The following is an 18523-nucleotide window of genomic DNA, read 5'->3' as shown; positions in this document are numbered from 1 at the left end:
AATAACTAAATAACTAAATAACTAAATAACTAAATAACTAAATAACTAAATAACTAAATAACTAAATAACTAAATAACTAAATAACTAAATAACTAAATAACTAAATAACTAAATAACTAAATAACTAAATAACTAAATAACTAAATAACTAAATAACTAAATAACTAAATAACTAAATAACTAAATAACTAAATAACTAAATAACTAAATAACTAAATAACTAAATAACTAAATAACTAAATAACTAAATAACTAAATAACTAAATAACTAAATAACTAAATAACTAAATAACTAAATAACTAAATAACTAAATAACTAAATAACTAAATAACTAAATAACTAAATAACTAAATAACTAAATAACTAAATAACTAAATAACTAAATAACTAAATAACTAAATAACTAAATAACTAAATAACTAAATAACTAAATAACTAAATAACTAAATAACTAAATAACTAAATAACTAAATAACTAAATAACTAAATAACTAAATAACTAAATAACTAAATAACTAAATAACTAAATAACTAAATAACTAAATAACTAAATAACTAAATAACTAAATAACTAAATAACTAAATAACTAAATAACTAAATAACTAAATAACTAAATAACTAAATAACTAAATAACTAAATAACTAAATAACTAAATAACTAAATAACTAAATAACTAAATAACTAAATAACTAAATAACTAAATAACTAAATAACTAAATAACTAAATAACTAAATAACTAAATAACTAAATAACTAAATAACTAAATAACTAAATAACTAAATAACTAAATAACTAAATAACTAAATAACTAAATAACTAAATAACTAAATAACTAAATAACTAAATAACTAAATAACTAAATAACTAAATAACTAAATAACTAAATAACTAAATAACTAAATAACTAAATAACTAAATAACTAAATAACTAAATAACTAAATAACTAAATAACTAAATAACTAAATAACTAAATAACTAAATAACTAAATAACTAAATAACTAAATAACTAAATAACTAAATAACTAAATAACTAAATAACTAAATAACTAAATAACTAAATAACTAAATAACTAAATAACTAAATAACTAAATAACTAAATAACTAAATAACTAAATAACTAAATAACTAAATAACTAAATAACTAAATAACTAAATAACTAAATAACTAAATAACTAAATAACTAAATAACTAAATAACTAAATAACTAAATAACTAAATAACTAAATAACTAAATAACTAAATAACTAAATAACTAAATAACTAAATAACTAAATAACTAAATAACTAAATAACTAAATAACTAAATAACTAAATAACTAAATAACTAAATAACTAAATAACTAAATAACTAAATAACTAAATAACTAAATAACTAAATAACTAAATAACTAAATAACTAAATAACTAAATAACTAAATAACTAAATAACTAAATAACTAAATAACTAAATAACTAAATAACTAAATAACTAAATAACTAAATAACTAAATAACTAAATAACTAAATAACTAAATAACTAAATAACTAAATAACTAAATAACTAAATAACTAAATAACTAAATAACTAAATAACTAAATAACTAAATAACTAAATAACTAAATAACTAAATAACTAAATAACTAAATAACTAAATAACTAAATAACTAAATAACTAAATAACTAAATAACTAAATAACTAAATAACTAAATAACTAAATAACTAAATAACTAAATAACTAAATAACTAAATAACTAAATAACTAAATAACTAAATAACTAAATAACTAAATAACTAAATAACTAAATAACTAAATAACTAAATAACTAAATAACTAAATAACTAAATAACTAAATAACTAAATAACTAAATAACTAAATAACTAAATAACTAAATAACTAAATAACTAAATAACTAAATAACTAAATAACTAAATAACTAAATAACTAAATAACTAAATAACTAAATAACTAAATAACTAAATAACTAAATAACTAAATAACTAAATAACTAAATAACTAAATAACTAAATAACTAAATAACTAAATAACTAAATAACTAAATAACTAAATAACTAAATAACTAAATAACTAAATAACTAAATAACTAAATAACTAAATAACTAAATAACTAAATAACTAAATAACTAAATAACTAAATAACTAAATAACTAAATAACTAAATAACTAAATAACTAAATAACTAAATAACTAAATAACTAAATAACTAAATAACTAAATAACTAAATAACTAAATAACTAAATAACTAAATAACTAAATAACTAAATAACTAAATAACTAAATAACTAAATAACTAAATAACTAAATAACTAAATAACTAAATAACTAAATAACTAAATAACTAAATAACTAAATAACTAAATAACTAAATAACTAAATAACTAAATAACTAAATAACTAAATAACTAAATAACTAAATAACTAAATAACTAAATAACTAAATAACTAAATAACTAAATAACTAAATAACTAAATAACTAAATAACTAAATAACTAAATAACTAAATAACTAAATAACTAAATAACTAAATAACTAAATAACTAAATAACTAAATAACTAAATAACTAAATAACTAAATAACTAAATAACTAAATAACTAAATAACTAAATAACTAAATAACTAAATAACTAAATAACTAAATAACTAAATAACTAAATAACTAAATAACTAAATAACTAAATAACTAAATAACTAAATAACTAAATAACTAAATAACTAAATAACTAAATAACTAAATAACTAAATAACTAAATAACTAAATAACTAAATAACTAAATAACTAAATAACTAAATAACTAAATAACTAAATAACTAAATAACTAAATAACTAAATAACTAAATAACTAAATAACAAAATAACAAAATAACAAAATAACAAAATAACAAAATAACAAAATAACAAAATAACAAAATAACAAAATAACAAAATAACAAAATAACAAAATAACAAAATAACAAAATAACAAAATAACAAAATAACAAAATAACAAAATAACAAAATAACAAAATAACAAAATAACAAAATAACAAAATAACAAAATAACAAAATAACAAAATAACAAAATAACAAAATAACAAAATAACTAAATAACTAAATAACTAAATAACTAAATAACTAAATAACTAAATAACTAAATAACTAAATAACTAAATAACTAAATAACTAAATAACTAAATAACTAAATAACTAAATAACTAAATAACTAAATAACTAAATAACTAAATAACTAAATAACTAAATAACTAAATAACTAAATAACTAAATAACTAAATAACTAAATAACTAAATAACTAAATAACTAAATAACTAAATAACTAAATAACTAAATAACTAAATAACTAAATAACTAAATAACTAAATAACTAAATAACTAAATAACTAAATAACTAAATAACTAAATAACTAAATAACTAAATAACTAAATAACTAAATAACTAAATAACTAAATAACTAAATAACTAAATAACTAAATAACTAAATAACTAAATAACTAAATAACTAAATAACTAAATAACTAAATAACTAAATAACTAAATAACTAAATAACTAAATAACTAAATAACTAAATAACTAAATAACTAAATAACTAAATAACTAAATAACTAAATAACTAAATAACTAAATAACTAAATAACTAAATAACTAAATAACTAAATAACTAAATAACTAAATAACTAAATAACTAAATAACTAAATAACTAAATAACTAAATAACTAAATAACTAAATAACTAAATAACTAAATAACTAAATAACTAAATAACTAAATAACTAAATAACTAAATAACTAAATAACTAAATAACTAAATAACTAAATAACTAAATAACTAAATAACTAAATAACTAAATAACTAAATAACTAAATAACTAAATAACTAAATAACTAAATAACTAAATAACTAAATAACTAAATAACTAAATAACTAAATAACTAAATAACTAAATAACTAAATAACTAAATAACTAAATAACTAAATAACTAAATAACTAAATAACTAAATAACTAAATAACTAAATAACTAAATAACTAAATAACTAAATAACTAAATAACTAAATAACTAAATAACTAAATAACTAAATAACTAAATAACTAAATAACTAAATAACTAAATAACTAAATAACTAAATAACTAAATAACTAAATAACTAAATAACTAAATAACTAAATAACTAAATAACTAAATAACTAAATAACTAAATAACTAAATAACTAAATAACTAAATAACTAAATAACTAAATAACTAAATAACTAAATAACTAAATAACTAAATAACTAAATAACTAAATAACTAAATAACTAAATAACTAAATAACTAAATAACTAAATAACTAAATAACTAAATAACTAAATAACTAAATAACTAAATAACTAAATAACTAAATAACTAAATAACTAAATAACTAAATAACTAAATAACTAAATAACTAAATAACTAAATAACTAAATAACTAAATAACTAAATAACTAAATAACTAAATAACTAAATAACTAAATAACTAAATAACTAAATAACTAAATAACTAAATAACTAAATAACTAAATAACTAAATAACTAAATAACTAAATAACTAAATAACTAAATAACTAAATAACTAAATAACTAAATAACTAAATAACTAAATAACTAAATAACTAAATAACTAAATAACTAAATAACTAAATAACTAAATAACTAAATAACTAAATAACTAAATAACTAAATAACTAAATAACTAAATAACTAAATAACTAAATAACTAAATAACTAAATAACTAAATAACTAAATAACTAAATAACTAAATAACTAAATAACTAAATAACTAAATAACTAAATAACTAAATAACTAAATAACTAAATAACTAAATAACTAAATAACTAAATAACTAAATAACTAAATAACTAAATAACTAAATAACTAAATAACTAAATAACTAAATAACTAAATAACTAAATAACTAAATAACTAAATAACTAAATAACTAAATAACTAAATAACTAAATAACTAAATAACTAAATAACTAAATAACTAAATAACTAAATAACTAAATAACTAAATAACTAAATAACTAAATAACTAAATAACTAAATAACTAAATAACTAAATAACTAAATAACTAAATAACTAAATAACTAAATAACTAAATAACTAAATAACTAAATAACTAAATAACTAAATAACTAAATAACTAAATAACTAAATAACTAAATAACTAAATAACTAAATAACTAAATAACTAAATAACTAAATAACTAAATAACTAAATAACTAAATAACTAAATAACTAAATAACTAAATAACTAAATAACTAAATAACTAAATAACTAAATAACTAAATAACTAAATAACTAAATAACTAAATAACTAAATAACTAAATAACTAAATAACTAAATAACTAAATAACTAAATAACTAAATAACTAAATAACTAAATAACTAAATAACTAAATAACTAAATAACTAAATAACTAAATAACTAAATAACTAAATAACTAAATAACTAAATAACTAAATAACTAAATAACTAAATAACTAAATAACTAAATAACTAAATAACTAAATAACTAAATAACTAAATAACTAAATAACTAAATAACTAAATAACTAAATAACTAAATAACTAAATAACTAAATAACTAAATAACTAAATAACTAAATAACTAAATAACTAAATAACTAAATAACTAAATAACTAAATAACTAAATAACTAAATAACTAAATAACTAAATAACTAAATAACTAAATAACTAAATAACTAAATAACTAAATAACTAAATAACTAAATAACTAAATAACTAAATAACTAAATAACTAAATAACTAAATAACTAAATAACTAAATAACTAAATAACTAAATAACTAAATAACTAAATAACTAAATAACTAAATAACTAAATAACTAAATAACTAAATAACTAAATAACTAAATAACTAAATAACTAAATAACTAAATAACTAAATAACTAAATAACTAAATAACTAAATAACAAAATAACAAAATAACAAAATAACAAAATAACAAAATAACAAAATAACAAAATAACAAAATAACAAAATAACAAAATAACAAAATAACAAAATAACAAAATAACAAAATAACAAAATAACAAAATAACAAAATAACAAAATAACAAAATAACAAAATAACAAAATAACAAAATAACAAAATAACAAAATAACAAAATAACAAAATAACAAAATAACAAAATAACAAAATAACAAAATAACAAAATAACAAAATAACAAAATAACAAAATAACAAAATAACAAAATAACAAAATAACAAAATAACAAAATAACAAAATAACAAAATAACAAAATAACAAAATAACAAAATAACAAAATAACAAAATAACAAAATAACAAAATAACAAAATAACTAAATAACTAAATAACTAAATAACTAAATAACTAAATAACTAAATAACTAAATAACTAAATAACTAAATAACTAAATAACTAAATAACTAAATAACTAAATAACTAAATAACTAAATAACTAAATAACTAAATAACTAAATAACTAAATAACTAAATAACTAAATAACTAAATAACTAAATAACTAAATAACTAAATAACTAAATAACTAAATAACTAAATAACTAAATAACTAAATAACTAAATAACTAAATAACTAAATAACTAAATAACTAAATAACTAAATAACTAAATAACTAAATAACTAAATAACTAAATAACTAAATAACTAAATAACTAAATAACTAAATAACTAAATAACTAAATAACTAAATAACTAAATAACTAAATAACTAAATAACTAAATAACTAAATAACTAAATAACTAAATAACTAAATAACTAAATAACTAAATAACTAAATAACTAAATAACTAAATAACTAAATAACTAAATAACTAAATAACTAAATAACTAAATAACTAAATAACTAAATAACTAAATAACTAAATAACTAAATAACTAAATAACTAAATAACTAAATAACTAAATAACTAAATAACTAAATAACTAAATAACTAAATAACTAAATAACTAAATAACTAAATAACTAAATAACTAAATAACTAAATAACTAAATAACTAAATAACTAAATAACTAAATAACTAAATAACTAAATAACTAAATAACTAAATAACTAAATAACTAAATAACTAAATAACTAAATAACTAAATAACTAAATAACTAAATAACTAAATAACTAAATAACTAAATAACTAAATAACTAAATAACTAAATAACTAAATAACTAAATAACTAAATAACTAAATAACTAAATAACTAAATAACTAAATAACTAAATAACTAAATAACTAAATAACTAAATAACTAAATAACTAAATAACTAAATAACTAAATAACTAAATAACTAAATAACTAAATAACTAAATAACTAAATAACTAAATAACTAAATAACTAAATAACTAAATAACTAAATAACTAAATAACTAAATAACTAAATAACTAAATAACTAAATAACTAAATAACTAAATAACTAAATAACTAAATAACTAAATAACTAAATAACTAAATAACTAAATAACTAAATAACTAAATAACTAAATAACTAAATAACTAAATAACTAAATAACTAAATAACTAAATAACTAAATAACTAAATAACTAAATAACTAAATAACTAAATAACTAAATAACTAAATAACTAAATAACTAAATAACTAAATAACTAAATAACTAAATAACTAAATAACTAAATAACTAAATAACTAAATAACTAAATAACTAAATAACTAAATAACTAAATAACTAAATAACTAAATAACTAAATAACTAAATAACTAAATAACTAAATAACTAAATAACTAAATAACTAAATAACTAAATAACTAAATAACTAAATAACTAAATAACTAAATAACTAAATAACTAAATAACTAAATAACTAAATAACTAAATAACTAAATAACTAAATAACTAAATAACTAAATAACTAAATAACTAAATAACTAAATAACTAAATAACTAAATAACTAAATAACTAAATAACTAAATAACTAAATAACTAAATAACTAAATAACTAAATAACTAAATAACTAAATAACTAAATAACTAAATAACTAAATAACTAAATAACTAAATAACTAAATAACTAAATAACTAAATAACTAAATAACTAAATAACTAAATAACTAAATAACTAAATAACTAAATAACTAAATAACTAAATAACTAAATAACTAAATAACTAAATAACTAAATAACTAAATAACTAAATAACTAAATAACTAAATAACTAAATAACTAAATAACTAAATAACTAAATAACTAAATAACTAAATAACTAAATAACTAAATAACTAAATAACTAAATAACTAAATAACTAAATAACTAAATAACTAAATAACTAAATAACTAAATAACTAAATAACTAAATAACTAAATAACTAAATAACTAAATAACTAAATAACTAAATAACTAAATAACTAAATAACTAAATAACTAAATAACTAAATAACTAAATAACTAAATAACTAAATAACTAAATAACTAAATAACTAAATAACTAAATAACTAAATAACTAAATAACTAAATAACTAAATAACTAAATAACTAAATAACTAAATAACTAAATAACTAAATAACTAAATAACTAAATAACTAAATAACTAAATAACTAAATAACTAAATAACTAAATAACTAAATAACTAAATAACTAAATAACTAAATAACTAAATAACTAAATAACTAAATAACTAAATAACTAAATAACTAAATAACTAAATAACTAAATAACTAAATAACTAAATAACTAAATAACTAAATAACTAAATAACTAAATAACTAAATAACTAAATAACTAAATAACTAAATAACTAAATAACTAAATAACTAAATAACTAAATAACTAAATAACTAAATAACTAAATAACTAAATAACTAAATAACTAAATAACTAAATAACTAAATAACTAAATAACTAAATAACTAAATAACTAAATAACTAAATAACTAAATAACTAAATAACTAAATAACTAAATAACTAAATAACTAAATAACTAAATAACTAAATAACTAAATAACTAAATAACTAAATAACTAAATAACTAAATAACTAAATAACTAAATAACTAAATAACTAAATAACTAAATAACTAAATAACTAAATAACTAAATAACTAAATAACTAAATAACTAAATAACTAAATAACTAAATAACTAAATAACTAAATAACTAAATAACTAAATAACTAAATAACTAAATAACTAAATAACTAAATAACTAAATAACTAAATAACTAAATAACTAAATAACTAAATAACTAAATAACTAAATAACTAAATAACTAAATAACTAAATAACTAAATAACTAAATAACTAAATAACTAAATAACTAAATAACTAAATAACTAAATAACTAAATAACTAAATAACTAAATAACTAAATAACTAAATAACTAAATAACTAAATAACTAAATAACTAAATAACTAAATAACTAAATAACTAAATAACTAAATAACTAAATAACTAAATAACTAAATAACTAAATAACTAAATAACTAAATAACTAAATAACTAAATAACTAAATAACTAAATAACTAAATAACTAAATAACTAAATAACTAAATAACTAAATAACTAAATAACTAAATAACTAAATAACTAAATAACTAAATAACTAAATAACTAAATAACTAAATAACTAAATAACTAAATAACTAAATAACTAAATAACTAAATAACTAAATAACTAAATAACTAAATAACTAAATAACTAAATAACTAAATAACTAAATAACTAAATAACTAAATAACTAAATAACTAAATAACTAAATAACTAAATAACTAAATAACTAAATAACTAAATAACTAAATAACTAAATAACTAAATAACTAAATAACTAAATAACTAAATAACTAAATAACTAAATAACTAAATAACTAAATAACTAAATAACTAAATAACTAAATAACTAAATAACTAAATAACTAAATAACTAAATAACTAAATAACTAAATAACTAAATAACTAAATAACTAAATAACTAAATAACTAAATAACTAAATAACTAAATAACTAAATAACTAAATAACTAAATAACTAAATAACTAAATAACTAAATAACTAAATAACTAAATAACTAAATAACTAAATAACTAAATAACTAAATAACTAAATAACTAAATAACTAAATAACTAAATAACTAAATAACTAAATAACTAAATAACTAAATAACTAAATAACTAAATAACTAAATAACTAAATAACTAAATAACTAAATAACTAAATAACTAAATAACTAAATAACTAAATAACTAAATAACTAAATAACTAAATAACTAAATAACTAAATAACTAAATAACTAAATAACTAAATAACTAAATAACTAAATAACTAAATAACTAAATAACTAAATAACTAAATAACTAAATAACTAAATAACTAAATAACTAAATAACTAAATAACTAAATAACTAAATAACTAAATAACTAAATAACTAAATAACTAAATAACTAAATAACTAAATAACTAAATAACTAAATAACTAAATAACTAAATAACTAAATAACTAAATAACTAAATAACTAAATAACTAAATAACTAAATAACTAAATAACTAAATAACTAAATAACTAAATAACTAAATAACTAAATAACTAAATAACTAAATAACTAAATAACTAAATAACTAAATAACTAAATAACTAAATAACTAAATAACTAAATAACTAAATAACTAAATAACTAAATAACTAAATAACTAAATAACTAAATAACTAAATAACTAAATAACTAAATAACTAAATAACTAAATAACTAAATAACTAAATAACTAAATAACTAAATAACTAAATAACTAAATAACTAAATAACTAAATAACTAAATAACTAAATAACTAAATAACTAAATAACTAAATAACTAAATAACTAAATAACTAAATAACTAAATAACTAAATAACTAAATAACTAAATAACTAAATAACTAAATAACTAAATAACTAAATAACTAAATAACTAAATAACTAAATAACTAAATAACTAAATAACTAAATAACTAAATAACTAAATAACTAAATAACTAAATAACTAAATAACTAAATAACTAAATAACTAAATAACTAAATAACTAAATAACTAAATAACTAAATAACTAAATAACTAAATAACTAAATAACTAAATAACTAAATAACTAAATAACTAAATAACTAAATAACTAAATAACTAAATAACTAAATAACTAAATAACTAAATAACTAAATAACTAAATAACTAAATAACTAAATAACTAAATAACTAAATAACTAAATAACTAAATAACTAAATAACTAAATAACTAAATAACTAAATAACTAAATAACTAAATAACTAAATAACTAAATAACTAAATAACTAAATAACTAAATAACTAAATAACTAAATAACTAAATAACTAAATAACTAAATAACTAAATAACTAAATAACTAAATAACTAAATAACTAAATAACTAAATAACTAAATAACTAAATAACTAAATAACTAAATAACTAAATAACTAAATAACTAAATAACTAAATAACTAAATAACTAAATAACTAAATAACTAAATAACTAAATAACTAAATAACTAAATAACTAAATAACTAAATAACTAAATAACTAAATAACTAAATAACTAAATAACTAAATAACTAAATAACTAAATAACTAAATAACTAAATAACTAAATAACTAAATAACTAAATAACTAAATAACTAAATAACTAAATAACTAAATAACTAAATAACTAAATAACTAAATAACTAAATAACTAAATAACTAAATAACTAAATAACTAAATAACTAAATAACTAAATAACTAAATAACTAAATAACTAAATAACTAAATAACTAAATAACTAAATAACTAAATAACTAAATAACTAAATAACTAAATAACTAAATAACTAAATAACTAAATAACTAAATAACTAAATAACTAAATAACTAAATAACTAAATAACTAAATAACTAAATAACTAAATAACTAAATAACTAAATAACTAAATAACTAAATAACTAAATAACTAAATAACTAAATAACTAAATAACTAAATAACTAAATAACTAAATAACTAAATAACTAAATAACTAAATAACTAAATAACTAAATAACTAAATAACTAAATAACTAAATAACTAAATAACTAAATAACTAAATAACTAAATAACTAAATAACTAAATAACTAAATAACTAAATAACTAAATAACTAAATAACTAAATAACTAAATAACTAAATAACTAAATAACTAAATAACTAAATAACTAAATAACTAAATAACTAAATAACTAAATAACTAAATAACTAAATAACTAAATAACTAAATAACTAAATAACTAAATAACTAAATAACTAAATAACTAAATAACTAAATAACTAAATAACTAAATAACTAAATAACTAAATAACTAAATAACTAAATAACTAAATAACTAAATAACTAAATAACTAAATAACTAAATAACTAAATAACTAAATAACTAAATAACTAAATAACTAAATAACTAAATAACTAAATAACTAAATAACTAAATAACTAAATAACTAAATAACTAAATAACTAAATAACTAAATAACTAAATAACTAAATAACTAAATAACTAAATAACTAAATAACTAAATAACTAAATAACTAAATAACTAAATAACTAAATAACTAAATAACTAAATAACTAAATAACTAAATAACTAAATAACTAAATAACTAAATAACTAAATAACTAAATAACTAAATAACTAAATAACTAAATAACTAAATAACTAAATAACTAAATAACTAAATAACTAAATAACTAAATAACTAAATAACTAAATAACTAAATAACTAAATAACTAAATAACTAAATAACTAAATAACTAAATAACTAAATAACTAAATAACTAAATAACTAAATAACTAAATAACTAAATAACTAAATAACTAAATAACTAAATAACTAAATAACTAAATAACTAAATAACTAAATAACTAAATAACTAAATAACTAAATAACTAAATAACTAAATAACTAAATAACTAAATAACTAAATAACTAAATAACTAAATAACTAAATAACTAAATAACTAAATAACTAAATAACTAAATAACTAAATAACTAAATAACTAAATAACTAAATAACTAAATAACTAAATAACTAAATAACTAAATAACTAAATAACTAAATAACTAAATAACTAAATAACTAAATAACTAAATAACTAAATAACTAAATAACTAAATAACTAAATAACTAAATAACTAAATAACTAAATAACTAAATAACTAAATAACTAAATAACTAAATAACTAAATAACTAAATAACTAAATAACTAAATAACTAAATAACTAAATAACTAAATAACTAAATAACTAAATAACTAAATAACTAAATAACTAAATAACTAAATAACTAAATAACTAAATAACTAAATAACTAAATAACTAAATAACTAAATAACTAAATAACTAAATAACTAAATAACTAAATAACTAAATAACTAAATAACTAAATAACTAAATAACTAAATAACTAAATAACTAAATAACTAAATAACTAAATAACTAAATAACTAAATAACTAAATAACTAAATAACTAAATAACTAAATAACTAAATAACTAAATAACTAAATAACTAAATAACTAAATAACTAAATAACTAAATAACTAAATAACTAAATAACTAAATAACTAAATAACTAAATAACTAAATAACTAAATAACTAAATAACTAAATAACTAAATAACTAAATAACTAAATAACTAAATAACTAAATAACTAAATAACTAAATAACTAAATAACTAAATAACTAAATAACTAAATAACTAAATAACTAAATAACTAAATAACTAAATAACTAAATAACTAAATAACTAAATAACTAAATAACTAAATAACTAAATAACTAAATAACTAAATAACTAAATAACTAAATAACTAAATAACTAAATAACTAAATAACTAAATAACTAAATAACTAAATAACTAAATAACTAAATAACTAAATAACTAAATAACTAAATAACTAAATAACTAAATAACTAAATAACTAAATAACTAAATAACTAAATAACTAAATAACTAAATAACTAAATAACTAAATAACTAAATAACTAAATAACTAAATAACTAAATAACTAAATAACTAAATAACTAAATAACTAAATAACTAAATAACTAAATAACTAAATAACTAAATAACTAAATAACTAAATAACTAAATAACTAAATAACTAAATAACTAAATAACTAAATAACTAAATAACTAAATAACTAAATAACTAAATAACTAAATAACTAAATAACTAAATAACTAAATAACTAAATAACTAAATAACTAAATAACTAAATAACTAAATAACTAAATAACTAAATAACTAAATAACTAAATAACTAAATAACTAAATAACTAAATAACTAAATAACTAAATAACTAAATAACTAAATAACTAAATAACTAAATAACTAAATAACTAAATAACTAAATAACTAAATAACTAAATAACTAAATAACTAAATAACTAAATAACTAAATAACTAAATAACTAAATAACTAAATAACTAAATAACTAAATAACTAAATAACTAAATAACTAAATAACTAAATAACTAAATAACTAAATAACTAAATAACTAAATAACTAAATAACTAAATAACTAAATAACTAAATAACTAAATAACTAAATAACTAAATAACTAAATAACTAAATAACTAAATAACTAAATAACTAAATAACTAAATAACTAAATAACTAAATAACTAAATAACTAAATAACTAAATAACTAAATAACTAAATAACTAAATAACTAAATAACTAAATAACTAAATAACTAAATAACTAAATAACTAAATAACTAAATAACTAAATAACTAAATAACTAAATAACTAAATAACTAAATAACTAAATAACTAAATAACTAAATAACTAAATAACTAAATAACTAAATAACTAAATAACTAAATAACTAAATAACTAAATAACTAAATAACTAAATAACTAAATAACTAAATAACTAAATAACTAAATAACTAAATAACTAAATAACTAAATAACTAAATAACTAAATAACTAAATAACTAAATAACTAAATAACTAAATAACTAAATAACTAAATAACTAAATAACTAAATAACTAAATAACTAAATAACTAAATAACTAAATAACTAAATAACTAAATAACTAAATAACTAAATAACTAAATAACTAAATAACTAAATAACTAAATAACTAAATAACTAAATAACTAAATAACTAAATAACTAAATAACTAAATAACTAAATAACTAAATAACTAAATAACTAAATAACTAAATAACTAAATAACTAAATAACTAAATAACTAAATAACTAAATAACTAAATAACTAAATAACTAAATAACTAAATAACTAAATAACTAAATAACTAAATAACTAAATAACTAAATAACTAAATAACTAAATAACTAAATAACTAAATAACTAAATAACTAAATAACTAAATAACTAAATAACTAAATAACTAAATAACTAAATAACTAAATAACTAAATAACTAAATAACTAAATAACTAAATAACTAAATAACTAAATAACTAAATAACTAAATAACTAAATAACTAAATAACTAAATAACTAAATAACTAAATAACTAAATAACTAAATAACTAAATAACTAAATAACTAAATAACTAAATAACTAAATAACTAAATAACTAAATAACTAAATAACTAAATAACTAAATAACTAAATAACTAAATAACTAAATAACTAAATAACTAAATAACTAAATAACTAAATAACTAAATAACTAAATAACTAAATAACTAAATAACTAAATAACTAAATAACTAAATAACTAAATAACTAAATAACTAAATAACTAAATAACTAAATAACTAAATAACTAAATAACTAAATAACTAAATAACTAAATAACTAAATAACTAAATAACTAAATAACTAAATAACTAAATAACTAAATAACTAAATAACTAAATAACTAAATAACTAAATAACTAAATAACTAAATAACTAAATAACTAAATAACTAAATAACTAAATAACTAAATAACTAAATAACTAAATAACTAAATAACTAAATAACTAAATAACTAAATAACTAAATAACTAAATAACTAAATAACATCGTGGATTTTTGTCACGTTTTACTTTAGCCGCTTTCGGGGCACCTGGGCGTGGCTCATCAAAAACCGACGTGCGCTCTTTCCAAAAACAGGAATCGATCTCAATTTTTCTAAAATTCGCGGACACGTCCGATTCCAAACGCAGTCAAAACAAAACTACGAGTCCGATTCCGCTGAAATTTTGACAGTAGCCGTCTATGAGAATGTACTACAAGATATTAAATTTCTTTTGCGATAGTGACGCCATCGGGCGGTGAGGCTAAGTACTTATCGGACTGCCCTCGTAGTATTTAATTCGTTGTTATTTAAATTATGTTTGTGAACGAAATGGAAAGTGTACTTATGTTGAGTGCAATATCTTCTTTCTATCTTACGTTCTGATAGGAATAATTTATTCCTTTTTAAGTATATTAAAAGCTGTTTCTTTTGAAATTAAGTTCTTTTAGTGATTAATCTAAGAATGATTGTGCTTACCATGGAAAATTCTTTTAAGAAAATATTTTTCTTCGGTTTAGTAGCAATTATACTGGTTCTGTCCCGTTTATAGAATAGCGTTCATGAATCAAGTACATTTTCGGGTTATTTGGGGTTTAAGAGTGATGTATTCTATATTCAATAACGAGAAGCATTTTCTTTCTTATAACAAGCCCCAAAATGACAATCTGAAATCAAGTAGAAATGGCGCTTAAATTTGGAACGCGTTTTTTTCTAAGTGTATATGTATTTATATTACCGTCCCTGGTAAATGGTCGATGTGTAAAGTAACCTATCTGTCTAAATAAAATATTTCCTTTTTCCTTGCCAGGTCATGCCCGTAGCAGCCAGCACCATATCGTTCTTCATGCTCTCCCTAGACCGCTACGCCACCGTGAAACATCCCCGATTGGCCCAGCTGCGCCAGCGCCGCTACTTGCATGTCTTCTTGGGCCTGTTCTCCTGGCTAGCCTCGGCGGCCATCTGCACACCATTCCTGTTTGCCTATAAGATCATCGCCAAATCTATAGTTGTTAAGGGTGGCGTGGCGGCGAGCACAACGCCGAACCCAGTGAGCGTTAGCTGCACCTCCGACCTGGGCGACAGTACCATGTTCATGTCCTTCATCATTTTTCACACAATAGCCGTGTTCGTGCTACCGGGCGTAGGTGTGCTACTCAGCCATTACGGCGTCCGACGAAAGCTCTGCGCCCTGTCGCTAACGGCACGGGCTGCCCATGGGGAGCTGCCTCTTCCTATCCCCATCCTGAGGCGCCAGACCCATATGGTGATCGTTACTGGCTGCCCTATCGCACAACAGGCGGCCTGCGGAGTCACCATGGCTGACGACACATCGAACGAAATCGGCACGGGCACCGGGGGTGGTCCATTGGTTGTCGGTCCAGGAGACATCCAGCTTCACACCTTACATTTGCGACAGCCGGGATCTGTCGGATCTACACTCGAACCAGGGTCTTATCGCTCCAGCAATCCCATATCACCAAGGTGAGTCACGTTTAAGAAAAATATGGTACGGTAAAATCAATCTATTCTGTACTACATAAAGGGTTCCAAGCCGCTATTGTTATTTATACAAAAAAAAAAAGACAAATTTAGAGTTTTTAAGCTAAGTTCTAGTTTTTTGACGTCAAAAGTTCCTCAACAAAATTTCAAAAACATATTCAAAATCTAAGAGCTTTGGAAAAAATACCGGAAAACCTAAAAAACCCCAACTTAACACCCACAAGCACCCATAATGCTTAGACCTGTCCAGTACCCACAGATTTTGTGAAATTGTAAATAGGATTTTGAAAAATCAAAAATCGGATTTTGTTTTTATTATCAATATCAATAACATGCCAAAAATTGTTCCAATCGGACTATTTATTAAAGAGTTATAATCAAATAAATAAATCGACGCTAGGCGGCGCCGTTGTGGGGTGAGCAATCTTGGGAACAGACGCCTTGCTGCATGCATATCTTCATCTCCCTCGCACTCCCCTTAGCTGAGAAACGGGTATCTGAAAGTCCAGACTATAGCGTTCTCTTTTGCTTACATATAGGTTTGGCACCCAGAAATTTGCCCAGTGTAGCAGCTAAACACCAAGGTCCAGCTGATTCTCCACCATAGAAGCTTTACAAAAAGAACCGAAGAGATTTATTTTGTCTACGTTAACGCGAGCAGCTAAACCGACGTCGCTGGAGCTGTGAATTTAAGTCGGGCATGTGTTGGCCATAAAACTATGCGATATAACCAGCGAGGATGTCCATAATCACGGGGATATAATCTTGTGGTAGTAAACAGTTTTTTCTTGCTAAAAAATCGATATTTGGGACCCCTGTGACCCATTCTCCATGACCTCGTTCTGACGACACACTTTCACTGCCGTCTATTCTAAATAGAATTACCTCAAATTCAATCTAAACAAGAAAGGAAACTAACTTCGTCATGCCGATGTTTATA

The 18523-nt window shown here is 16.5% G+C and overlaps 1 protein-coding gene across 2 annotated transcripts in view; it reads left to right on the top strand.

The window, feature by feature from the left end:
• Positions 1-16756: 16756 nt before the first annotated feature.
• LOC108013876 (gastrin/cholecystokinin type B receptor-like) overlaps positions 16757-18523 on the top strand; it is a 304395-nt gene continuing 302628 nt past the window's right edge. The window contains exon 1 of one of the 2 annotated variants that reach the window (XM_070998965.1): positions 16757-17565. In XM_070998965.1, the coding sequence (XP_070855066.1) occupies positions 16895-17565 (671 nt within the window). In that variant the 5' untranslated portion in view covers positions 16757-16894. The remainder of the gene's footprint in view (positions 17566-18523) is intronic. The other variant, XM_036822267.3, reaches the window with a different exon arrangement.

This window comes from Drosophila suzukii, unplaced genomic scaffold (genome assembly GCF_043229965.1).
Source record: "Drosophila suzukii unplaced genomic scaffold, CBGP_Dsuzu_IsoJpt1.0 scf_17, whole genome shotgun sequence".
NCBI classification, from domain to species: domain Eukaryota; kingdom Metazoa; phylum Arthropoda; class Insecta; order Diptera; family Drosophilidae; genus Drosophila; species Drosophila suzukii.
The sequence above is the reverse complement of the archived record's forward strand: the minus strand, read 5'-3'. Positions and strand labels throughout refer to the sequence as shown.